Below are 26,423 nucleotides of genomic sequence, written 5' to 3' on the forward strand. Positions count from 1 at the left end.
TAAACTACTAATATTTTTAATGACTGCAACTGAACTTTATTTTTCCTAGATGTTTACATTCAATCATCCTTTGATATATTTCTAATACAAAAATAATATTTTGTGAAAATAATGAATAAAATGGTTGTCTTAATGTATATTTAATTCTAATAGTATTTCATTACTTAATCTTTATAGTTCATTATGGAATCTACATATTATCACTAAAATTAGAATCAAATTAAACTTAATTTTAAAATGAAGTACACTACTAGCAGTTGATTTCTTTGAAACTAAATCCTTGGCTTCATTGAAATACTGCAGAATATCCTATCGAGTCTCCTCCTCCTCCACTTTTCTGTTCCCTTCCCCGTGCTACCCTACTGTTACCTACTGCTGCCAATGTCAAAGGAGGTAGAGTATGACTATCCACTTTTGTATTCAGTATTAGTCCTACTTTGTTACCTATCAGCTTGACCTCTTCTTTTTTGCAGTGAATTAAGCTGTTCTAAATGAACTGATTAATCTGAAAAGCCTTTGACAGTCTAAAAATAGGGCTGCTATCCTGTTAAGTCAGGATTTTATTGTCATCTATTAAAATGTTAAAGTTGAAAAATATTGATTAGGTTTCATGACCATAACAGGTAGGTCTTTTAATAATCAGTTATACATATACTATCACAGGAACCTCAAGCCAGTTTCTAGAGCTGTAAATTGCAAATTATAAATGTTAGGTCTGGAATATTTAGAGCTAGTCCTTTCTGAGAAACTTTTAGCCATTTATGTCATTGGCATTTGAGCAGAGTTGCAGTTTGTATTTTAATTTATCCTGAATACTTAGTGAAGTGCAGCTCACCTTAGTTAGAGATCTCACTTAAACATGTAAATGGAACAAGCTGCTGGCTCTCTTCCCCTAAAATTTGTACTTTCACTTAAAGTTTTTAAAAGGCAAAATTTTAGCCACTGGGTTTTGACCAAGCAATTTATGAAATTATTGCAGGTCTTAAGTAAATGAATATGCTGTTTAAAATATCCTGCTGTCTTCTATTTGTGGAGAAGAATTTATGGTATATGGTGCCTTTGGCCTTTTTTGTTCTTTTAAACAGTTTTTTTATGACTTGCCCTTTTTTACTTTTTATTATACAGAGTACTGGCTGGGAGGTAGGTAATGTTTTAGTTAGTTAAAGACACTAATAGATTGATTTTATCAGATTTCTTATGCCAATGCTTTGCCCACATGTGCTAGCTGTGGGCATTCTGTTGCTATCTGCTATCAACTGAATTCATTAACCAAAGAAATTTTGTTAAAATATTGTAAGTTATTTTAAGAAATATCTTATTATGAGGTCGTAGGCAGTGCATGGAAATCCATATGTTACACTAATGAGATTCTTTGGTAAATGAGCCACTTTGTCATCACTTTAGTTTTTACCCTTTGAAGCATTTCTCTCATCAACATTTATACACAGATTTCTTTTTTTAACCATATTGTTTCACCTCATTTTACAGAGGTCGATTTATGTGTTATTGCTCAGAGGTGTAAATAAAAAATACTCTATTTCATCTGATCTCAGATGGCATCAATTACAAAACATACTAGTATTTTATATGCCTTTAAGAAAGGGAAAAAAAATCCCTGTGTATTAAACCAGGATATCCTATTAGTTGAAAGATGAATACCAACTACAAAATCATTAAAATGTGAGCAAAAAAAGTACATTTTAGAATTGATGAGATACTGTGTTAATTTGATCTTGAGTCACTTCACCTTGACTATGAGCACTACTGAGGAAAGAAATTCACTTTTGTCATTTAAATTTTGTTGAGGAAAGGGATAAAGAAATTAAGAGAACTTATAATTTAATTTGACCTCGTGTTCTGACAGCATTTGATATATTGTTTGATAAGACTACACATGCTTCCTTTTATGTAGTAGTTAAGACTCACAAAAAGTTATATGTAAATACAATCTTACCTGAAAAAAATGCCAGGAAGAATTGATTACCATTATTTTAAACGTTTCTGCAAAGGAAATAATTCTATAAAATATGCCCTAATTTATTTTGATGAGGTAAAGCAAGGTAGTAATAAGTCAGGTTTATTTAAAGCTAGGTATATTTGTAAAGTTGTGTGCTTTGCCTCTCACTTGTTGTCAGATTTATGTTGATCGAACAGCTTAGGCTTCTTTTTTTGGGTTTGCATTGCAATCCTTGTTTTAAGACCCAAATAGAAAACCTTGGGAATAAATGTTATACTGAGTTTTCCTCCATTTCTGAAATAGTACCCAAGTCTTGTTTTTCTTTAGATGAAGCCAGTACTTTTATAAATCTACCTTAATTCTCTAGATTAAATGTATATGACTGTATTAATACTCAAAATATAATCCTCATTCCTATGGCTCAGTTAAGACATACATAGAGACTTGCCATGGTTATCTATGAATGATAAAACTCATTATAAATTTCCTAACATGAAATAGAATTAGTTGAAAATTAGGCATAAAATAATATATTGAAACCTCTGAGCAGTTTATTACTAGTTTCTGTGATGCTAAATCGACCCCTGAAAGGTATAATTTTCACTGGTTATGACATTAATATCATTCTGTCATCATGTGTATTGCATGGTAAAAGTCTCACAGACTTTATTTTCTTGTTTATATACTTGTCACTACCTTTTACTGGACCTTTAGCTTTGTAGCTGCTAAATTTGTTGCACGTTTGTTTTTTGCTTTTCCTTTGTAAAACTTAAATGGATGCCTGCATTTAAAAAATGTGTTTTCTACCATTTGCTGCTTATTTGTTTTGAAATTTCTGTAATTAAAATGCTTTCTGTTTTCTCTTCTCTCTTGTCCCTGGTTGCTGACCCTACTCCCCACTTTTACTATTGTCTATTGTGGTAAGTTCTATCTTGTGGATATTTTTCTTTTTGACTCGATGAAAACTTCAGTAGTTTTGTTTTTTCTAAAAGCCATGTTTCCTAGCTAATTTTCTAGTATTCTGGTAGAGCTCTCACTGGATTGAAGTCCAGTAAGGATAATCTGTACATTGTAGAAAGGCTCTTTGAATTGATAACTTGCTCCCCAACTTACAGGAAAACCCCATCTGGGCTTATGTATTAGTCACATGTTTCATTTTTTTATTGTGCTCCTTGATTTAGTGCAAATTACTTGAGTTGGCAAAGCTTTTTAGAAGTGTGTGTTTGTGTGTGTGTGTGTCTGTGTGTGTGTGTGTGTGTGAAAGATAACTCTAAAACTTAGTATTTCGGTAAAGTCTTTACCATGCAAAATAATAAATCATGAACCTTTCAGGAGTCATGTGGCTGTTATCTCCCCTGGTAGTTTCAGTTCTTTTAATAGCTGTTTAGTGTTCACTTTTATTTTTACTTTTCCCTCGAAATAGTAGGAAATAAATGCATGTTTGTTGTCTTTTAAAATTTTTGTTTATGAGATGGGGTCTCACTCTGTAATTCAGACTGGAGTGCAGTGGCACGATCACAGCTCACTGCAGCCTTGACCTCCTGGGTTCAGGTAATCTTCCCACCTCAGCCTCCCGAGTAGCTAGGACTGTAGGCACATGCCACCAGCTAATTTTTTGTATTTTTGTAGAGACAGGGTTGTGCCATGTTGCTCAAGTTGATCTCAAACTCCTGGCCCCAAGCGAGCCACCTGCCTCAGCCTCCCAAAGTGCTAGGATTATAGGAATGAGCCACCATGCCCAGCCTAAAAGCATGTTTTGAACACTTCTTTTTTTATGGTGCATATTTAATTATTTTTAGCAGAAAGAGAAATGTTAAATTTCTATATGAAAATTTTTATAACCACTTTCTATGTTATGTATGTATATATATATTTTTTTTTGTAATTATGTTTGTACCAGCCTGGGACAACATAGTGAGACCGTCTCTACAGAAAATTAGAAAAATTGACCAGGTATGGTGCTGTGCATATGTACTCCCAGCTACTCGGGAGGCAGAGGCAGAAGGATTGCCTCAGCCCAGGCATCAAGGCTGCAGTGAGCTATGATGGTGCCACTGCACTCTAGCCTGGATGACAGAGTGAGACCCTATCTTAGGGTTAGGGTTAAAAAAGAAAAGTTTGTTCAGTTATCAAATAGTGACGAATTTGTATTCAGAAGTACACTAATACAAGTTTAAATTTTTCAGAAAAATCAATCCCCAGTGATAACATAGTCATGTGATACTTTTTTTTTTCCATTCAAAGATCACAACATATTTCTTTAAAGAACACCACTACTCTAGTAAAGTATATCTTACATTTTCTGGAAAGGCTAGAGAAGATCTCTACTAGATCGCTAAGGAAATATAGATTACCCTAACTTTTGAGATTGACAGATGCAAATTGACTATATCTTAACTCTCATTATTGGACTGAATGGACATGAATGTGAGCCAGTATTTGGGTTTTTATATGTTCAGAAATACTGGCCATAGTTCTGGCTCAGTGGCTTCTGTTGGATTTTTATTTTCTTCAATCCACACTAAAGCTGAGTGAGATAAAGTAACACATCCAAGCAGTTAAAAGATAGAACAGGATTAGAAACAGTAAATTATAATGAGCAGGGGGATCAACTCTGAAAGAAGGAAATGAAATAAAAATTCAAGAATAGAGCATAGTGAAAACAAGTACTTTTGGGTAGTCGAGTGGGTAAATGTGACACTCTAAAGAAGAAAGTAGAACAGGTCAGGCACAGTGGCCCACACCTGTAATCCCAGCACTTTGGGAGGCCAAGGTGGGAGGATCACTTTAGTTCAGGAGTTTAAGACCAGCATGGTCAACATGGCAAAACCCATGTCTCTACGAAAAAAGAAACAAAAAAAATTGCTGGTGCATGTACCTGTGGTCTCAGCTACTTGGAAGGCTGAGGTGGGAGGATTGCTTGAGCCGGGGAGGTAGAGTTTGCAGTGAGCCGAGACCATGCCACTATGCTCCAGCCTGGGCAACAGAACGAGACCCTGTCTCAAAAAAAAAAAAAGAAATCAAACATTGTAGGTATAAAACATCCATGAGCCTTTACCTCAGAAAGGTAAAGTTAGATATGAAGAAAGTTAAGGAAAACATAGTAAATGGGAAGAATCTCTAAAAGGAGATGCTTTCTGGTAGTTAGTGACTCCCTGATGACTGGTATAGACCCATAACTGAGCACCTGATAATATATCCCATACCACTGATTTTTTTCTGCCCCTTATGCTACTTTTGAGAAGAAAAAGAAAGATATGAAAGCCCAGCATGGTGGCTCACACCTGTAATCCCAACATTTTGGGAGGCCAAGGCGGGAGGATCGCTTGAGACCTGAAATTTGAAACCAGTCTGGGCAACACTGTGAGATCTCATCTCTACCAAAAAAAAAAAAAACTTAGCTGGGCATGGTGGTGTGCACCTGTGGTCCTAGCTACTTGGGCGACTGAAGCAGGAAGATTACTTAAGCCCAAGAGTTCGAGGTTACAGTGAACTATGATCACCACTGCACTCTAGCCTGGGTGACAGAGTAAGACCCTGTCTTTTAAAAAGAAAGAAAAATATGGACAGCAAATATTTACTATGTAGATGATATTAGATGTGGTTTCTTTTTTTGGGACTGGGACATAAAATGGTCAGATATGTCCTTCTGATAAGAAATAGAGTACAGTATATCTTGGAAGAATGTGTTGTGTCAGTAAGCCACCAACCTGATTTTTATGCTAAGTATAAAGGATATGCAAGCATGCAAAAATAATTGCAGTAGAGGATGAAATATAGAGGGAAACAACATAGGGAAGGAGGTAATCCTCAAAAGAATTTCTTGAGGAAATTTGTAAGAATTCTCAAGAAAACACCAGAGAAGTGGATGATAGTTCAGGGGTTATACTAATGTCCTGGTATTTATACCAGTATATATAGAATATGGGGAACATAAAGCTTAATTAAGAGCTTGAGGCCGAGCGTGTTGGATCATTCCTGTAATCCCAGCACTTTGGGAGGCTGAGGCAGGTGAATCACCTAAGCCTGACCAACATGGAGAAACCCCGTCTGTGCTAAAAAATACAAAATTAGCCGGACATGGTGGTAATCCCAGCTACTTGGGAGGCTGAGGCAGGAGAATCGCTTGAACCCAGGAGGCAGAGGTTGGGGTGAGCTAAGATTGTGCCATTGCACTCCAGCCTGGGCAACAAGAGTGAGACTTTGTCTAAAAAAAAAAAAACAAAAAAAACTTAGAGTCAGGTGTCAAATATATTAGAGTTTAACTTCCCACTCCACCACTTACTAACAGTGTGACCTTGGGCAAGATACTTTTCCTCCTCTATAAAATGAGGGTGAAAATAATTTAATCTATCACATAAAGTTGTGATAAGGATTGATATAATACATGTAAAGTGGTTAACCAGTGTCTAGTACATACTAAGTACTCAAAAAATGTTGAAAGTTGTTATTTTTGTTGTTAATATGATTTAATCATCATTACTATTAGAAATCTTAACACTATTTAGTTAATAAAATCTAAGAGGTTTTATATTTCCAAGTTGAGGTCTGCAACTAGAAGTGAACTGGTAAATGCTCTTTAAGAGGAATAAACCTAGTAGAAGGAAAGAGAGAGCACCATTGTGTGAAATACTGGTATGCCTACATGGAAATCAGTTAACTTAAAGGAAGCATAGTGGAAAACAACTGGGAGAGGATAAAAGAAGTTAGAGAAATGATGTCACTGTGGAAATATACAACTAGTCCAACGGAGTGTTTCTTGCTAAATAAATACAGCAAAACTAAAATAGATTTATGATATATTTGTCATAAGAGGTTTGAACCATTTAGAAACATGGTAGATGGATTTCTTTGTCCCGGACATAGTTTTATCACCCAGAGGATGGTGGAAGCAGTAAGTAGAATTGCTAAGGAAGAATAAGCTGTATTGTGAGGAGTGATAGAAAGTTCAGAAAGGATTCATAACAGTAAAGAAAGGTAATGCTAGGAAAACAGGCTAATTTATAGGAAGGTTTTTTGGTTTTTTTTTTTTAATTCAAAAGAAAAACAGGTATCATCCTGTGGTCCAAAGCTCTGAAGAAGAAATAAAGATGAAGTGAGTTTTTCCTGCAGGCGAAGCAATATGACTGTGCTTCCATGAAGCATACTTCCATAGCAGTTTGACACTAGAGGGAGTCTAAGTTGAAAATAGTCAAATTCTCAGCCTTTCTTTCTCTCTAGCCTCATCTCCTGATGCTCTCTCCTCCACTCCATTCTGCACACAAACATTTATTTTTAAATATCCAGTAACTCCTTGTAGTTACTTCTCTAACCTTATCTCATCCGATTCTACCTGTTTGCTTACTCTGCTCCAACCACACTGCTTACCTTCCTGTTCCTCAAACACACTTGGTAGGCTTTAGCCTTCGGATCTTTGCACTGGCTCTTTCCTCTGCCTGGGATGCACGTCGCTCAGGGATTCACATGAATAAGTCTCCCATCTCCTTCAGTCTTTGCTCAGATGAAACCTACCCTGACCATCTTCTTTGTCCCTTTTCTTCACAGATTTTTTTTTTTGAGACGGAGTCTCGCTCTGTCGCCCAGGCTGGAGTACAGTTACACGATCTCGGCTCACTGCAAGCTCCGCCTCCCGGGTTCACGCCATTCTCCTGCCTCAGCCTCCCGAGCAGCTGGTACTACAGGCACCCGCCACAGCGCCCGGCTAATTTTTTGTATTTTTAGTAGAGACGGGGTTTCACCGTGTTATCCAGGATAGTCTCGATCTCTTGACCTCGTGATCCGCCCGCCTCGGCCTCCCAAAGTGCTGGGATTACAGGCTTGAGCCACCGCGCCCGGCCTGTTCACAGATTTATCATAAATATCTAGAACAGTTTGCTAACGCATAGTAAGCGCTCAATAAGTATTTGAATGGATGAACACTTTCCCTAATATTTGTATCTGCCTTCCCCCGACCCTCTATCACAGTGTTCCTTCCTTCCCTTCCCTGTCCACTGGGCCATTTATTTTGAGTAGAACCCTCTGTGTTACCTCTGTTGTGACTTACTTGCAACAAGATTAATCTTTCCTTATACCTCTTTTTAGTATAGCATATATCCCTTTGTTTTGTAATTATTTGAATACATTTTTTACTCTCTTGGGAAGCAAGTCTAACTTATTTTTACTTTCCTATTACTGAAGATGAACAGTGGCTAACATAGTAAACACCCATTAATTATTTTTCATTGAACCGAATGTCATGAGAAAGTATAATAAAAAGAGGTAGGTTAGTTTTAAGCTACCTTAATAAAATTCAATGTTCAGATTCAAGGTGACATTGAGCCCAGTAACACACCTTCATTGGTCAGATCACATCAACAGTGTTATGGTTATATCTGGGATATCACACTTTAAAGGATGCCATTGAAAAACTAATAAAATGTCAACAGAGTAGAAATTACTGTCATATGAAGATTGAAAACTGGAAAGTTTAACTAAAGGGAACAAGTCCTAATTGTTATCTTCAAGTATTTAAAGGGCCACAATATTGAAGAATTGGAATATTGTTGAAAACTGGAAAGTTTAACTAAAGGGAACAAGTCCTAATTGTTATCTTCAAGTATTTAAAGGGCCACAATATTGAAGAATTGGAATATTGTTTTAAACTGGAAACCTCTGAGAGGAGGACAGCCAGAATAGCAGCATATTAATATTACAGGTCACACCTGTAATCTCAGCATTTTGGGAGGCTGAGGCAGGTAGATCACTTGAGCCCAGCAGTTCAAGACCAGCCTGGGCAGCGTGGCAAAACCCCATCTCTACAAAAAGTACAAAAAATTAGCTGGGTGTGGTGGTATGCTTCTGTAGTCCCAGCTACTCAGAAGACTGAGGTGGAAGGATCGCTTGAGCCCAGGAGACAGAAGCTGCAGTGAGCCATGGTCGCACCACTGTATTCCAGTCTGGGTAATAGAGTGAGACCCTGTCTCAAAAAACCTAAAAACTAAAAATAAATAAAAAATAAAAAGTAGGAATGTATATGTATATATGTGTATGACATGTTTTGAAAAAAAATTACAAATTTTTAAGTAGTTTTCTTAGGTTCTTTTTTTATTTTTCATGCAGTGCCTTTATTACTTAAGTCAAAATTTACTATTATTATGTTGTTCCATTGGCTTACTTATGGTTTTAATCAGAATTTTAGTTGAATCATTTAATCTATATAGATGGATTAATTTGCTGTAGAAATCAGTTAATTTTTGTGTGTGTTAAATTTTGAAATAAAGTAACTGAAAAAATGTTTTTAAATTAGAAGCCTCAACTTTCTTTAGCTCCAAATACATTTTTCTTTAAAACTTTACATGTTTTTGGACAAAAATGTAGGGATATTTTTTGTCACTATACCTTTTTTTTGGTATTATAAAACTGGTAAATTAAGGATTAGAGCTTCCTATTTTGCTTAATTATGTGTGGCATTTCTAGCTTATTTTATATGCCCTTTTGCTTTTTCAGTATAGGAAAAATAAATATAAAGCAGATTAGGCTTAAAGAGAATTCAGAGGTATTTACTTACTTGTAATGTGCATATAGGCACCACCAGAGAATCCTAAAATAATTTTGTATCTAAATTGTAAAAATTAGCTGAGCAAGGTGGCACACACCTGTAATCCCAGCTACTCAGGAGGCTGAGGTGACACTTTTTTAAAAAAAATTGTAAAAACTGCATAGAAAGTGTCCAAATATTTATCTTTATTGAAAGAATTTGTCTTCTGATATGCTGTGTGAGAGTTAAGGTGACCTTAATGTACTTTGTACCTGACATGAATGTGTAGTTAATGATGCCAATGGGTGGTTTGGGTGATTTAGAATAACCAACTCATCTCAAAAATTTTTTACTTATTATCTTTCACTCATAGATTTTTTTTTTCCCTTTCTGTTCCATTTTTAGTAACTCTTCTACTTAAAAATTTTTTACTGGGCTGGGTGCGGTGGCTCACGCCTATAATCTCAGCACTTTGGGAGTCTGAGGTGGGTGGATCACCTGAAGCCAGGAGTTTGAGACCAGCCTAGCCAACATGGTGAAACCCGTCTCTACTAAAAATACAAAAATTAGCCAGGCGTGGTGGCTTATGCCTGTAATCCCAGCTACTTGGGAGGCTGAGACAGGAGAATCACTTGAACTTGGGAGGTAGAGGTTGCAGTGAGCCAAGACTGTGCCACTGCACTCCAGCCTGGGCAAAAGAGTGAGACGCCATCTAAATAATAATAATAATAATAATTTATTGGCACAGGGCTGCTAATTGTAGAATTTTTGCTTTAGTGCTTCTGGAGGGTCTTGACATTTACATTGTCTGCTCTATGCCAGGTGCTATCTTTGACTCCTAACTTTTACAGTCTCATTTAATATTTGTGAAGAGGTTATATAAAGGCTAATGCTAATTTAAAAATATGTAAGTGTTGTTTTAAAATTTAACTTGATCTAGTATGCTCTAGTGTCAGCACAATTAAGACAGTTTATTTTATATCAAGAATCTTTTCTTGCAATAAGAAAAATTAGTTAATTTATCTCAGTTATATAGATTTAAAAAACATAGACCAATGTGATAGAGGCACTTTGTACAAACTCCGAAAAATATTATATGTGATTTAGTCACTTGCTGGTAGCCTTATTTGCATAGTTATTTGTTAGAAATAATGAAAAAGGAAAGACTATTTACTTTGTTTAAACCTTCATTTAAAATATTATAATTTTGAATTAAAACTTTTTGCAATGTTTTGGAAATTTAATGCTGTAACAATCTAAACATAATGTGAAAAACAGGAAGATTTCATATTAAAGTTTCTTCATTTTCCTAAACCTAGGATGGTAAGCGGATGTTTGGCACCTATTTTCGTGTTGGTTTTTATGGAACCAAGTTCGGGGATTTGGATGAACAAGAATTTGTTTACAAGGAGCCTGCAATAACCAAACTTGCAGAGATATCTCACAGATTGGAGGTGAATGCTGTGGTGGTTCATAAAATGTCATCTTTAGTTTGTATTCTCTCTGATGATTAGACTTTCAGATCCAGATCTAATCATTTAGTAAGCCAGATCTTGCCAAATAAACTACTCCATTAGAGAATAAGGATTTTTAATAGTTACAATAATACTCTTTCAAATCTTTTATGGCAACAATAAAATAGTAATATTGTTTATTTTTTGAGACTATTTTCACATATATTTTAGAAACCCCTGTATCCTTCAGAATTACTGCGACTTATGGAGAAATATATAGTATAATCCCACATTTTGTTGAAAAAGACAAAGAATTAAGTAGTAGCTAATAATTGAACTAGAACCAGAACCCTAAGAAATTTATGACCCAAGCATATTATCTCTTTGGCTTAACTGGTTCCAGGTGAGGTATCTTTAGAACTTAAGAGCCTGAAATCACACCTTAAAAACACTTTTACTGGGCTAACTAGTATTTTCTGTTATAGTTATTCTTTCCAACCTTTCTCTATTTTTGTTACTCAAAGTGTAGTGGATGGACCAGAAGCATTGGGATCACCTGGGAGATTGTTTGAAATGCAGAACCTCAGACCCCACCCCAGCCCTTCTGAATCAAAGTCTGCATTTTAACAAGATCCCCAGGTGATTTGTATTCACAAAGCATTTGGAGAAGTAGTGCTCTAGGCTTGTTTTTATTCTCACTGATGTTAATTTCTTGAATGTTATATTCCTATTGGTGACTTCTCTGGCCAAACTGACAAAAATTGGCTCAAACTGTGACTTTTTATTTTTCAAGAGGTTAGGTGTAAGTCTTGGGAAATATTAATTGAGACTTACTCAATTATAAAAATTACCTTTGGGATAGCAGTGGGGGTTTCTCCTTTGAAGATTCAAATTCGATTTTTCCTTTGGAATAGCTTCATCCTTTGCCCATGCTGCTGCTCAGTGTCATATGGAATAGTCACTATATTCTTGACCTAAGGTTGCCTTTTCAAAATGTAAACCCATAGAGAACTGCAACAGGTCAATGCTTTTATTTGAAAATTCTGGGATTAAAAAAATAGTTCATAAAAATGAATGTTTATTTATTAACCCATGGTCTCTAAGAAATCAAGCCACAACAAACTCAGTAAAACTAAGATTTTTATACATCAACAATAATGAGTTTCTTTTGTCTTTGCTTTCTGTTCCCTTTTGTTTCTCTTGAGGACTTCCTGTGGAATCCTGTATTTTTATTGGAGAAAATTGTTGTTTTCTGATATTTTGTGTTATTTAAAGTTTGTGGATGGGAATAATGTCAAATAAATATAGACCGAGACCATGCTAATTTATAAGCTAGTATAATTTTTGTAAGCCTAAATCATTATCTTTTAATTATTGATATGATTGTACAAAACTCACTAATTCTCCTAATTTTGCTCAGGAGTCACCCTCAGGCCTTCTCTATTTCCCAGTCTTTTTAACTTCATATAAAATGTTTCTTTTTCTTTATTGTAGGGATTTTATGGAGAAAGATTTGGAGAGGATGTGGTTGAAGTAATCAAAGACTCTAATCCTGTAGACAAGTGTAAATTAGATCCTAACAAGGTATAGTTGATTCGACTATAATGACATATAGGCATCTCTTTGAAATCCTCTGTGCAATTTTGTTTGAGAAAGACTAAATGATGACTTAACAGTGAGGAAATGAAGGACTTTTTTCTTTCCTAGGCATATATTCAGATTACCTATGTGGAGCCATACTTTGACACATATGAGATGAAGGACAGAATCACCTATTTCGACAAAAATTATAATCTTCGCCGATTCATGTACTGTACACCCTTTACTTTAGATGGCCGTGCCCATGGGGAACTTCATGAACAATTCAAAAGGAAGACCATTCTGACTACGTCTCATGCCTTTCCTTATATTAAAACAAGGGTCAATGTCACTCATAAAGAAGAGGTAAGCCCATTAATGGGCAAACAGCATTAGTGAAGCAAATACATTCAAGCCATGTAACAACAACTTAGATGTACCAGAAGATATGTACCATCCCTTACACCATAACATATTAGAACTTTACCCATTTTTGAGTCCTTAATTTTTTACTTCTTTTCTAAGACCCTAATTCACCGCCAGCTTTTTCTTTAAAAGGTTGATTTTTTTTTTTTTCGTTTAGGGATCCAAGTTTGGAATTTTATTGTTACATGAAAGTTTACAATTGATCTTTTTTTTTCTAATTTCAGTTGATTATACATAAAGTTCATTAAATAGTTTTCAGTCAGTACACTGATTTAACAGATGCTCTTTTACTCAGATCATCTTAACACCAATTGAAGTTGCTATTGAGGACATGCAGAAAAAGACACAGGAGTTGGCATTTGCAACACATCAGGATCCCGCAGACCCCAAAATGCTTCAGATGGTACTCCAGGGATCTGTAGGCACAACAGTGAATCAGGTTAGTGCTTTTTGCTAGCACTGTGTGATTTATGCTGTAAATACGATTTGGGATAATTTCAGATCAGAAATAATTGTTAAGTCAAATGAAAAGGATCTGCCTTCTCTACTGCCTGTATTTTTCTACCTATGCGATTTTATAAATTCTATTAAGAAGGAATTGATTCACTTAAAATAATATTTCCTTAAAAAGCTTGTACTAAAAGAATGTGATCTCCAAAACAAGGACTCATTTTCAGAGCTATGTACATATTTGTGAACCTCTACTATGTTAGATTCTCCCTGATGTTACCTTCCCCAGATCTCCATTACAATAAGTTGTGAGGATTAAATAAGTGATATGGAATCTTTTTTTAATTTGAAAAATTAAAAAATTGAAAAAATATTGACACAAATTATTGTTCTTTTGTCATATGCAGATTAGAAGCCATCCCCATTAGTCCTTGTAGTTGGTTCATTAAAATTATCTTGTTGATGATTTTAGGCTTGGCCCCAGTCTTAGGAATATTCCATGATAAGGGAAAATACAGAAAGGCTTCAAGTAAGATTTTCTGTACCATGTCTTAACTACTTTTCAGATTAAAAGAACAAAGCCAAAAAATGCCCCACCAAAACTGAAATAAATACCTTAAGACCTTTAGCTCCTAGAAACATGCATGATTTTAAGGTTTTATCTCCAAATGATGTAGCTTACAAAAGATTATCTTCTTTAACACAATGTCGGGAATACCTTTGGAATACTGAGGAAAGCTGTTTTAGCAAAATCAACTCTGATAATCAGCGGATTGGCAGATGTAGTAGCTTGACAACTTCTACATCCAGGATGCGTTAAAGAATGTGAAAAACACAAAGCAAAATACATTAATGACCATAGTAGTCAGTCCTTGAGTTCCTATTCTGTTTCTTTGAAGAATAAACTAATAAGAAGTTAATTCCACTAGATAAGAATGTAGAATGAAATTAGAAAATACTGAAACAGTCTGTGGAGTTTTAATATAGGCATAGGCATGTATGCATTAAGCTTAAATGCAGCCATCTCAGTACTAAGAAAAATCATTTGAGTAAATTCTGTCTCTGTGATTTTAGAGATAACAAAAAAACACACTTCTTGTTTTATTTTCTTATTTTGCAGGGGCCTTTGGAAGTTGCCCAGGTTTTTCTGTCTGAAATACCTAGTGACCCAAAACTCTTCAGACATCATAATAAACTGCGACTCTGCTTTAAAGATTTTACTAAAAGGTATTCAAGGCTTTCTGCATAAAGATCTTCAAATTGAGACTGTCGAATACCACAGTATGACATAAGGGCCTTAAGGAACCATTGAAAAGAGAAAATAGGCTAGGCACAGTGGCTTACACCTGCAATCTCAGCACTTTGAGAGGCTGAGGCAGAGGAATCATTTGAGGCCAGGAGTTTGAGACCAGCCTGGAAAACAAAGCAAGACCCCATCTCTACGAAAAAAAGTTAGAAATTAGCCAAGTGTAGGTTGTGCACCTGTAGTGCCAGCTACTCAGGAGGCTGAGACAGGAGAATCGCTTGAGCTAGGAGTTGGAGGCTGTAGTAAACTATGATTGTACACTGCACTCCAGCCTGGGTGACAGAGCAGGAGCCTGTGTCAGAAAGAGAGAGAGAGAAAACAAAAAAACAGAAAAGCGGTTGACAATAATAAGTAATTTGTGTAGAATTTACTATTCTTTAATAGCATATACTTATTCCCCTCTCCCACAACCCTGCCATACTCTATAGTGCCATGTATTTAATTTTAAAAATTAGAAAAGCCAAGGCTCAGGAAATTTTATTAACTTGAAACTACTATTAGATCATTTAATTTAAAAGCTACTATTTATTGTGAATCTTCAATATTTGAGTTTCTGCTTCCCTCCCCCCAGGGTACTTAGAAGCAGTAAACTTGGAAGCAAAAAACTTGTGTTCAGATCCTGACCTTATCATTGATTGTGCTTTTCCAGGTCACTTAATTTCTATGATCCTGCATTTTCTAATCTATAAAGTAAAGATAATGATATCTACCTCCCATAGGGAAGCTGTGCAGATTAGGTGAAATAATTTATGGGTGTGTCAGTCCCCAAGACCATCCCCAATTTCAGTGATTTGCTAGGAGGACTCACAGGACTCAGCATATAGTTATACTGGTGCCTGTGATTTATTGCACTGAAAGAATACCAAGTAAAGTCAGCAAAGGAAAAAGGTGCATGGAGTGAAATCTGGAGGAAACCAGGAGCAAGCTTCAAAGGGTCCTCTGCCAGTCAAGTCACACAGGACTTGCTTAATTCCTCCAGCAATGAGTTGTGACAGCAGGTGTGAAATGTTGTGGGGAACCTCATTGGAGACTCAGTGCCAAAAGTTTTTATCAGGGGCTGGTCATGTAGGGACCCTCTCTCTGAGATGTACCAGAATTCTAGACTCTTAGAAGGAAAGCAGGTATTTAGCAGGTGAACTGTGGTAGTAAAAGAAAGAAACCTGTTTCCTGCTTTTAGAATTGACTGATTTCTGGCATTAATTTTATTATTTGGGAGGTGTAAGAAAACAACAACAAAATACACCCTACCATCTTTGTAAACCAGATGATTATGGAACAGTACATACTTCTTTAGGTCATTGACATTTAGTAACAATCAAGTGCTTTGTTTCTTGCTTTTGTTTTTGGAATATTTTACCATGACTACAATTCTTAAATGTCCTTCTTTTTGTATACATTTACTGTAGGGTAAGAATTCCTGTAGTCAACAGGTCTCCTTAAGTGTTACTATCTGTAGAGAAGGTTTTCTCCTTTCATATTGCAAAAAACAAGCAAGAGGCGGGGCGTGAGTGGCTCACGCCTGTAATTCCAGCACTTCGGGAGGCCAAGGCGGGTGGATCACCAGAGCTCAGGAGTTCAAGACCAGCCTGGCCAACATGGTGAAACCCCTCTCTACTGAAAAATACAAAAATTAGCCGGGCATGGTGGTGGGCGCCTGTAATCCCAGCTACTTGGGAGGCTGAGGCAGGGAGAATTGCTTGAACCCAGGAGGTGGAGGTTACAGTGAGCCGAGATCATGCCACTGCACTCCAGCCTGGGCAACAGAGTGAGTACTCCATCTAAAAAAACAAAAAAAAAAAAAAACGAAACAATAGCAACAAAAATAAAACTACATAATATAAACCTTACAAAGTAGTTATAGCCAATACTACATTTTTTATTTTTGTGTGTTACCATTCAGTATGGTAACTAAATAGTATGCCTTTAGGCATATGTATTTTACAATAGTCATATGTATAATCTTAAATTATTTTTCAATTAAAGTTTAAACTATTCTAATGGTTATATTCTTCAAATTAATATACTGTAGTCATAAAATACTTATAATATTAAAGTCTTATTTTTCAATTAGAGTTTAAACTATAGTTTTAATGGTTACATTATTTCCTAAAATTAATATACTAGAATTTAAGTTGAATTTGAATGTGGTATAGTTTATACTACAATGGATCTTTTTCTTTTGTTAAAATTTCCAGCATGAGATGACTGAGGCACAGTACATGAACATTTTTTGTTTTAGAGACAAGGTCTCACTTTGTCGCCCAGACTCTGTAGTGCAGTGACACAATCACAACTCACTGCAGCCTCAAACTCCTGGGCTCAAGGGATCCTCCTGTCTCAGCCTTATGGTGTGCACCACCATGCCTGGTTATGTTTGGTTGGCTGGGTGTTTTTGGTAGAGATGAAGTCTCGCTATGTTGCCCTGGCTGGTCTCGAACTCTTGGCCTCAAGCGATCCTCCCACCTCAGCCTTCCAAAGTACTAGGATTACAGGGAAGAACCGCCATGCCCAGCCTACATGAACATTTTTATTGGCTCACAGTATGTAGTACATTCTAAAAAGTTTCTAAGTACAGTTGACCTTGAACAACACAGAGGTTGTGGTGCCTGTCCCTTGTACAGCTGAAAACCCGTGAAAACTTTTGACCCCCCCCAGCCAAGAAACTTACCTAATAGCCTGCTATTGACTGGAAGCCTTACTGATAATACAGTCATTAGGTACATAGTTTTTATGTTATATGTATTATATACTGTCTTCTTACAATACAGTAAGCTAGAGAAAAAATGTTATTAAGAAAATCATAAGGAAGAGAAAATATATTTTACTCTTCATTAAGTGGAAGTGGATCATCATGAAGGGCTTCATCCTCCTTGCCTTCATGTTGAGGAGTCTATGGAGGAGGATAAAGAAGTGGGGTTGATCTTGCTGTCTAGAGTGGCAGAGGCAGAGGAGGTGGAGGAGGTAGCAGGGGAGGCAGAAGAGGCAAGTACACGCAGTATAACTTTACGGACATCACAATTTTTTTTTTAATTTCCATAGGTTTTGGGGGGAACAGGTGGTATTTGGTTACACGAGTAAGTTTTTTTGTTTTGTTTTGTTTGAGACGGAGTCTCACTATGTTGCCCAAGCTGGAGTGTGGCACAATCTCGGCTCACTGCACCCTCTGCCTCCTGGGTTCAAGCGATTCTTCTGCCTCAGCCTCCTGAGTAGCTGGGATTACAGGTGCCCGCCACCATGCCCGGCTAATTTTTGTATTTTTAGTAGGGACGGGGTTTCATCATGTTGGTCAGGCTGTTCTCGAACTCCTGACCTCATGATCCTCCTGCCTCGGCCTCCCAAAGTGGAGTAAGTTCTTTAGTAGTGATTTGTGAGATTTTGGTGCACCCATCACCCAAGCAGTATACACTGAACCCAGTTGATAGTCTTTTATTTCTCATCCCAGTCTTTTATCCCTCATCCCTTCCCACCCTTTCCCACTGAGTCCTCAAAGTCCATTGTATCATTGTTACACCTTTGTATCCTAATAGCTTAGCTCACACTGAATGAGTGAGAACATAAGATGTTTGGTTTTTTCATTCCTGAGTTACTTCACTTAGAATAAATAATCTCTAATCTCGTACAGGTTGCTGTATCTCGTACAGGTTGCTGTACCAACAGTGCAGAAGTATTCCCTTTTCACCACATCCACACCAGTATCTTTTTTTTTTTTTTTTTTTTTTGAGTATGGCCATTCTTGCAGGAATAAGGTGGTAGCTATTGCATTGTGGTTTTGATTTGCATTTCCCTGATCATTAGTGATGTTGAGCATTTTTTCATATGTTGGCCATTTGTATATCTTCTTTTGGGAGTTGTCTGTTCATGTCCTTAGCCCACTTTTTGACGAAATTGTTTGTTTTTTTCTTGCTAATTTGTTTGAGTTCATTGTAGATTCTGGATATTAGTCCTTTGTCAGAGGCATAGATGGTGAAGATTTTCTCCCACTCTGTGGGTTGTCTGTTTCCTCTGCTGGCTGTTCCTTTTGCCATACAAAAACTCTTTAGTTTAGTTGAGTCCTGCCTATTTATCTTTGTTTTTATTGCATTTGCTTTTGAGTTCTTGGTCATGAAATCTTTGCCTAAGCCAATGTCTAGAAGGATTTTTCCAATGTTACCTTCTAGTTATAGTTTCAGGTATTAGATGTAAGTCCTTGATCCATCTTGAGTTGATTTGTATAAGGTGGGAGATGAGGATCCAGTTTCATTCTCCTATATATGGCTTGCCAATTATCCCAGTATCATTTGTTGAATAGGGTGTCGTGTCCTTTTCCCACTTTATGTTTTTGTTTGCTGTGTCGAAGATCAGTTGGCTGTAAGTATTTGGGTTTATTTCTGGCTTCTCTATTGTGTTCCATTGGTCTATGTGCCTATTTTTATACCAGTACCATACTGTTTTGGTGACTATGGCCTTATAGTATAGTTTAAAATCAGGTAATGTGATGCCTTCAGATTTGTTCTTTTTGCTTAGTCTTGCTTTGGCTATGTGGGCTCTTTTTTGGTTCCATGTGAATTTTAGGATTGTTTTTTCTAGGTCTGTGAAGAATGATGGTGGTATTTTGATGGGAATTGCATTGAATTTGTAGAGTGCTTTTGGCAGTATGGTCATTTTGACAATATTGATTCTACCCATCCATGAACATGGGATGTGTTTCCATTTGTTAGTGTTGTCTGTGATTTAGTTCAGCAATGTTTTGTAGTTTTCCTTGTAGAGGTCTTTCACCTCCTTGGATAGGTATATTCCTAAGTTTTTTGAGGTTTTTTTTTTTTTGCAGCTATTATAAAAGGGGTTGAGTTCTTGATTTGATTCTCAGCTTGGTTGCTGTTGGTGTATAGCAGAGCTACTAATTAATGTACATTAATTTTGTATCCTGAAACTTTGCTGAATGTATTTATCAGTTCTAGGAGCTTTTTGGAGGAGTCTTTAGGGTTTTCTAGGTATACAATGATATCATCAGCAAACAGCGACAGCTTGACTTCATCTTTACCGATTTGGATGCGCTTTATTTCTTTCTCTTGTCTGATTGCTCTGGCTAGGACTAGGACTTCCAGTACTGTGTTGAAGAGAAGTGGTAAGAGTGGACATCCTTGTTTTGTTCAGTTCTCAGAGGGAATACTTTCAACTTTTCCCCATTCAGTATTATGTTGGCTGTGGATTTGTCATAGATGGCTTTTATTACATTGAGGTATGTCCCTTGTATGCCAATTTTGCTGATGCTTTTTTTTTTTTTTTTTTTTTTGAGACAGAGTCTTGCTCTGTTGCCGAAGCTGGAGTGCAGTGGCGCAATCTTGGCTCACTGCAACCTCTGCCTCCTGGGTTCAAGCGATTCTCCTGCCTCAGTTTCCTGAGTTGCTGGGATTACAGGCGCCTGCCACCATGCCTGGCTAATTTTTGTATTTTTATTAGAGACAGGGTTTCACCATGCTGGCCAGGCTGGTCTCAAACTCCCAACCTCAGGCGATCCGCCTGCCTCAGCCTCCCAAAATGCTGGAATTACAGGCGTGAGCCACCGCGCCCTGCCTTGATTCTTTTAATCATCAAGGGGTGCTGGATTTTGTCAGTTGCTTTTTCTGCATCTGTGGAGATGATCATGTGATTTTGTTTTTGATTCTGTTTTTGTGGTGTATCACATTTATTGACTCATGTATGTTAAACCATCCCTGCATCCCTGACATGAAACTCACTTGATCATGGTGGACTATCTTTTTGCTATGCTGTTGGATTTGGTTAGCTAGAATTTTGTTAAAGATTTTTGCATCTGTGTTCATCAGGGATATTGTTCTATGGTTTTCTTTTTTCGTTATGTCCTTTCCTGGTTTTGGTATTAGGGTGATACTGGCTTCATAGAATGATTTAGGAAGGATTATCTCTTTCTCTGTCTTGTGGAATAATGTCAATAGGATTGGTACCAATTCTTCTTTAAATGTCTAGTAGAATTCAGCTGTGAATCCATCTGTATGGATATCATAATTTCTGTCTGACATTTTTGCTTTTTCATTTTTCTAAAAATGTTTCCATATGGTACAGTTGTTCTTCCACCACTTGCTTTAGTTTCTGTGCCCTTATCATAAACAGTCCATATTGTAAAAGAAGTCAGAAGCAGTCTTAGGTTATTGAAACCCTTATGCCAGATTGTCTCATGTCAGTTTGTTTTCTGGCACTGCTGCATCCGTTTTCTGCCTTATTTTCTGGCAGTGGTTCAGAAGCATTCATCTCCATCAAGTCATCTTCTGTTAATTCCTCTGGTATAGTTTCTATTAGCTCTTGAATTTCTCCAAGATCCATATCTTGAAACCCTTCACTCTCCACCTTTTAAGCCATATCTACAACTATTCCATGGTTTCTTTGATTGGCCCTGTTGTAAATCCTGTGAAGTCATGCATAACCTCTGGACACAGTTTTCTCCAGCAGGAATTGATTGTCTTTGGCCTGATGGCTTTCTCTGTAAACAGTGGTGACATTTTCAGTGGTATAATCCTTCCAGACTTGTGACGTTCTCCTTATCAGAGTTCTCTTCCATAGTGCTGACACACCTTTCTATGAATATAAAGTACCATGTCTAATGAGCCTTATAGGTCCTTATGACCCTTGATCTAGAAGCTGAATTAGAGATGTATTTTGTTGTTCTTGTTTTTTGTTTTGTTTTTGTTTTTGTTTTTTTGACACAGAATCTTGCTTTCACCCAGGCTGGAGTGCAATGGCGTGATCTTGGCTCACTGCAATCGCCTCCCAGGTTCAAGTGATTCTCGTGCCTCAGCCTCCTGAGTAGCTGGGATTATAGGTGCCCACCACCACACCCGGCTAATTTTTGTATATGGGGTTTTGCCTTGTTGGTCAGGCTTGTCTCGAACTCCTGACCTCAGATGGTCCACCCACCTTGGACTCCCAAAGTACTTGGATTACAGGCGTGAGCCACAGTACCTGGCCGAGATGTTGTTTTTACGGGGGCAAGTAGACCACTTCAAGACCTTCGGTGTTAAACTCGGGGTCGTGGGTGGCCAGATGCAATGTCCAATATCAAAAGAACTTTAAAGGGCATTCCCTTAACTAATAAAATACTTCTTGACTTCATGGACAAAGCACCCATGGAACCAATCCATAAAATGGGTTCTCATCCAGACCTTTTTGTTGTTCAACCAGAAGCTTTTACCTTTTCCCTTCAAGGTTCAGGCATTAGCAGCTTTGTAAGTAAGGGCAGTCTTGATTATAAACCTGACTGCATTTGTACAAAACAGTAGAGTTAACGTATCCCTTTTTGCCTTAAATCCTATTGCTCACTTCTCTTTTTTAGTAACAAATGTCCATTGTGGCATTTTTTTTTTTTTCTAAATAGGGCACTTTTATCTGCATTAAAAATCTGTTCAGAAAAAATAACAACAACAACAAAAAAAACTGTTCAGGCAAATATTCCCCTTCTTCAGTGATTTTTGTAGTGGCATCTGGGAGCTTGTCTGCTGCCTCTTGGTTGGCAGAAGCTGCTTCTTGGTCAGTAGAAACTGCCTCTTCTGTTTATTGGCATTTTAAAAAGGCAGACCTCTTTCTAAAATTATCAAACCATCCTTTGCTGGCATTAAATTATCCAGCTTTAGATCTTTTACCTTCCCTTTGCCTTGTTGTGTAATGACTTCACTTTTTCTCAAATCATTAATCTACAGGTATACTTTTCTTACAGCAATCCTATACCCACATAAAAGCTGCATTTTTGATATGAGATAAAATGGTATTTCTAGGCCTGGTGCAGTGGCTCACACCTGTAATCCCAGCACTTTGGGAGGCCGAGACAGGTAGATCATGAGGTCAGGAGTTCAAGACCAGCCTGGCCAAGATGCTGAAACCCCATCTCTACTAAAAATACAAAAATTAGCCAGGTATGGTGGCACACACCTGTAATCCCAGGTACTCCGGAGACTGAGGCAGGAAAATCACTTGAACCTGGGTAGCAGAGGTTGCAGTGAGCTGAGATTGTGCCACTGCATTGCAGCCTGGGTAACAGAGCAAGACTCCATCTCAAAAAAACAAACAACAACAACAACAAAAATGGCATTTCACAAAAAGTGCAAGGTTTTCATGCCTACGGGCTTACAAATTTCCTTTTCTTTTTTTTACAGTGGTCTTTACACTGGATTCATATATCTTGAGATGGTGGGCAACTGTAGCTGCAGATCTCAATCTATAATACCAGGCAATTCACCTCTTTCCTGTAATGTCATAACTTTTTTCTGCTTCTTGGGAGTACTTCCAGCATCACTAGTGGCACTTCATGTAGGCCCCATGGATTATTCAAAGTTTATGGTTGCACTAAACACAATGAAAAATACACAAGAACTATGAGAAATCACTCTTTACTGTGATATGCAATTTACTGCAGCAACAACTGCTCACCTGGAGATAGCATCACATGGCATTTTAAGCAGATACATTTGAGCTCACCACAGTAGCGACAAGAGGTGGCTACAAAATTATGGCAGTAGTACAGTATGTACTGCAGTTTTTTTCAGTTGTGACTTAATAATGTATCTTTACATCTGTTTACATTTTTCTCTACTACAAATGGTGCCATGCAGGGTCCGTGTTTATGTGGGTAAGTTTTGTATATATTTTATGATAGTAAATAATAAAATAGGCCAGTATTTTCATATACTTTATGCATTCATGACATCTTTTTCTGTTTAAAATTTTTCTCAACTACACAATTTGTTTTCAAGTTTTTTCACAAATCTCCAAAGAGTTATATTCATTGTAAAAAATCCACGTATAAGCAGACTTTCACAGTTGCAAATTATGTTGTTAAATGGTCAGCTGTATTAACAGTGCCAACAGTGCACATTTACTAGTCTCAATACACCTTACATTTAAATAGAATTTTTTTTTTTTGGTCAGTCTGTTTTTGTTTTTGTTTAGGGGGGATGGATTCTCTCTCTGTCACCCAGGCTGGAGTGCAGTGGCGCGATCTCGGCTTACTGCAACCTCTGCCTCCCGGGTCCAAGCGATTCTCCTTCCTCAGCCTCCCAAGTAGCCGGGATTACAGGCACGCACCACCACACCCAGCTAATTTTTGTATTTTTAGTAGAGATGGGGTTTTGCCATGTTGGCCTGGCTGGTCTCGAACTCCTGACCTCAGGTGATCCACCTGCCTCAGCCTCCCAAAGCGCTGGGATTACAAGCATGAGCCACTGCGCCCAGCCAATAAAAGCAAATTGAGGCACCATTTAAAACAGACTGACGGCCGGGCATGGTGGCTCAGGCCTATAATCCCAGCACTTTGAGAGGCCGAGGTGGGTGGATCACCTGAGGTCAGGAGTTCGAGACCAGCCTGGCCAACATGGCAAAACCCTGTCTCTACTAAAAATACAAGAAATTAGCCGGGCGTGGTGGCATGTGCCTATAATCCTAGCTACTCGGGAGGCTGAGGCAGGAGACTCCGTTGGACCCAGGAGGCAAAGGTTGCAGCAAGTCGAGATCGCACCACTGTGCTCCAGACTGGGTGACAGAGCGAGACTCCAGCTCAAAAAAAAAGAAAATTGCTTTTATTACTAAAAACAGCAAGCACTTTTCCATGTGTTTACTTTTTGTTTTGGGGTTTTGTTTTTTTAAAACGTTTTTCATTAAATCTTCAATAGATTGAAAATAATATTTATAACATTTGCTATTAAAGAATAGGAAGAAAAAAGTCGTGTCTACCACCCAGCCTAAGAAACCAAGTATGACCATGACTTTGAGATCCCCTCCCTGTGTATATTTCTCTGATACCATTTCCCTCCATTCCTTCAGGGGTAACCAGTATCCTGAATTTCATATTTATCATTTCCTTTCTTGTTTTTATAGTTCTATCATAAATGGTTCCCTAAATAACATATTTTGTTTTGCATTTTTTTAACTTTAACAGTGTATACAATGTTTTGTGAGTTGCTGTTTTCAGTATTTGTGAGATATATCTATGGTAAATGTTGCTTTAATTTATTTTTACATAATCCGTTTTATGAATATGCCTTATTCATAAGAATAATATGCCTTATTCATTAAGAAGAATGACTTATTCATTCTTCTGTTGATGGATATTTTGGTTGTTTCCTGTTTTGTTTTGTTTTTAGTTACAAAGAGTGCTACTCAAATATCCGTCTACCTTATTTCTGGACATACATGTACAAGAGATTTTCTAGGGCTTAAAATTAAGAATAGTATTGTTGGTTCATAGGTTCATCCTCAGACGATGCCACATTTTTTTCAAAAGTGTGTAAGCCAAATTTACATTCCCATCAGTAGCATTTGAGTTCCTATTACTATATATCCTCACCAATACTTGATATTATCTAACATTGTAACTTTTACCAACTAGTGGATGTGAAATGATAGGTAGTCGTGGATTAAATTTGCATTTCCCTGATTACCGAGAGGTTGAATATCTCTTTACCAAAGAGGTTCATGTGTCTGTTAGCCATTTCTCTTCCCTCCTCTGTAAAGTTACATATTCAAGTCTTTTATCATTTTCCTATTGGATTCTTTTCCTTACTGATTTCTAAGGGTATTTGTGTGTTCTGAATGCTTTATCATTTGTTAATATCACAAATATCTCCTCTGAATTTGAGACTTGTCATTTTTCCCCTACAAACAGAAGTTCTTAAATTTAATGTAGTTAAATGATTCAATCTTTTCCTTTATCAATATAGGTTAAACAAAGGGTGGGGGAGGCAAAAAAAAAAAGCTTTTTCTACTTTAAAAAAATGTGCCTGCAAGAGCCGGTGAGTGCCTGTAGTCCCAGCTACACAGGAGGCCGAAGTAGAATGATGGCTTGAGGCCAGAAGTTCAAGTCTATGTAGTGAGACCCTATCTCTTAAAAAAAAAAAAAAAATCCATTTGCAATTGATTTTTGTGTATGGTTCAAGGTAGGGATCAGTTTGATTTTTGTCCATACTGATAACTGATAATCATGATCTCACTGCCATTTATTGAATATGGTATGAGATATGGTTTAGGTTTTTTTTCCCTTTACGGATATCCAGTTGACTCATTACCACTTATTTAAAAGGCATTCACAGGTTTGTGGTGAAAGTCTGGTTTGCTGTGTCATCACTATTATAAATTTCTTTCTGGTTTGCAGTGTCATCACTATTATAAATTAAGCACCCGTGTTTATGTGCATATGTTTTTGGGATCTTTATTCTCCTACCGTACTCTAACTCTCTCTCTTTCAGCTAATGTCATGCTCTCTTAACTACTGCTGCTTTATAATAAGCTTTGCTGTGTGGCAGAGCAATTCCTCTCACCTTGTTTTGTTGAAGGACTGTTTTTGGCTGTTTTCAATTTTATATAAATTTTAAATTTTAGAATCAATTTTTCACTCCATGCACCCAAAAAATAACCTGAATTTATAGATCAGTTGGAAGAGAATTGACATCAGTCCATGAATATGGTATATTTTTCCATTTACTTAGGTCTTTTAAATGTTTTCTTAATACTATTTAAAGTTTTTGTGTAGAGGTCTTGTACATTTTAAAATTTATTCTTTAGTATATAATGCTTTTATGATTTTATTAATTTTTTTTTTTTTTTTGAGATGAGTTTTGCTCTTGTTGCCCAGGCTGGAGTATAATGGCACGAACTCGGCTCACTGCAACCTCTGCCTCCTGGGTTCAAGCGATTCTCCTACCTCAGCCTCCCAAGTAGCTGGGATTACAGGCATGCACCACCACGCCTGGCTAATTT

At 37.1% G+C, this 26,423-nt stretch overlaps 1 protein-coding gene across 9 annotated transcripts in view; it reads left to right on the forward strand.

Annotated features, from left to right (window-relative positions):
• Positions 1–26,423, forward strand: part of DOCK7 (dedicator of cytokinesis 7) — a 238,434-nt gene that overhangs the window by 205,159 nt on the left and 6,852 nt on the right. For 2 of the 9 annotated variants that reach the window (XM_054533642.2, XM_054533656.2), the window contains 6 exons: positions 1,126–1,140; positions 10,802–10,927; positions 12,422–12,511; positions 12,635–12,871; positions 13,227–13,370; positions 14,502–14,608. In XM_054533642.2, the coding sequence (XP_054389617.1) occupies positions 1,126–1,140; positions 10,802–10,927; positions 12,422–12,511; positions 12,635–12,871; positions 13,227–13,370; positions 14,502–14,608 (719 nt within the window). Of the gene's footprint in view, positions 1–1,125; positions 1,141–2,882; positions 4,983–10,792; positions 10,928–11,451; positions 11,661–12,421; positions 12,512–12,634; positions 12,872–13,226; positions 13,371–14,501; positions 14,609–26,423 lie in introns of those variants that run through there. The other 7 variants (XM_024251423.3, XM_009249569.4, XM_054533652.2 and 4 more) reach the window with 5 other exon arrangements.

Source organism: Pongo abelii, chromosome 1 (genome assembly GCF_028885655.2).
Source record: "Pongo abelii isolate AG06213 chromosome 1, NHGRI_mPonAbe1-v2.0_pri, whole genome shotgun sequence".
In the NCBI taxonomy this organism is placed as follows: domain Eukaryota; kingdom Metazoa; phylum Chordata; class Mammalia; order Primates; family Hominidae; genus Pongo; species Pongo abelii.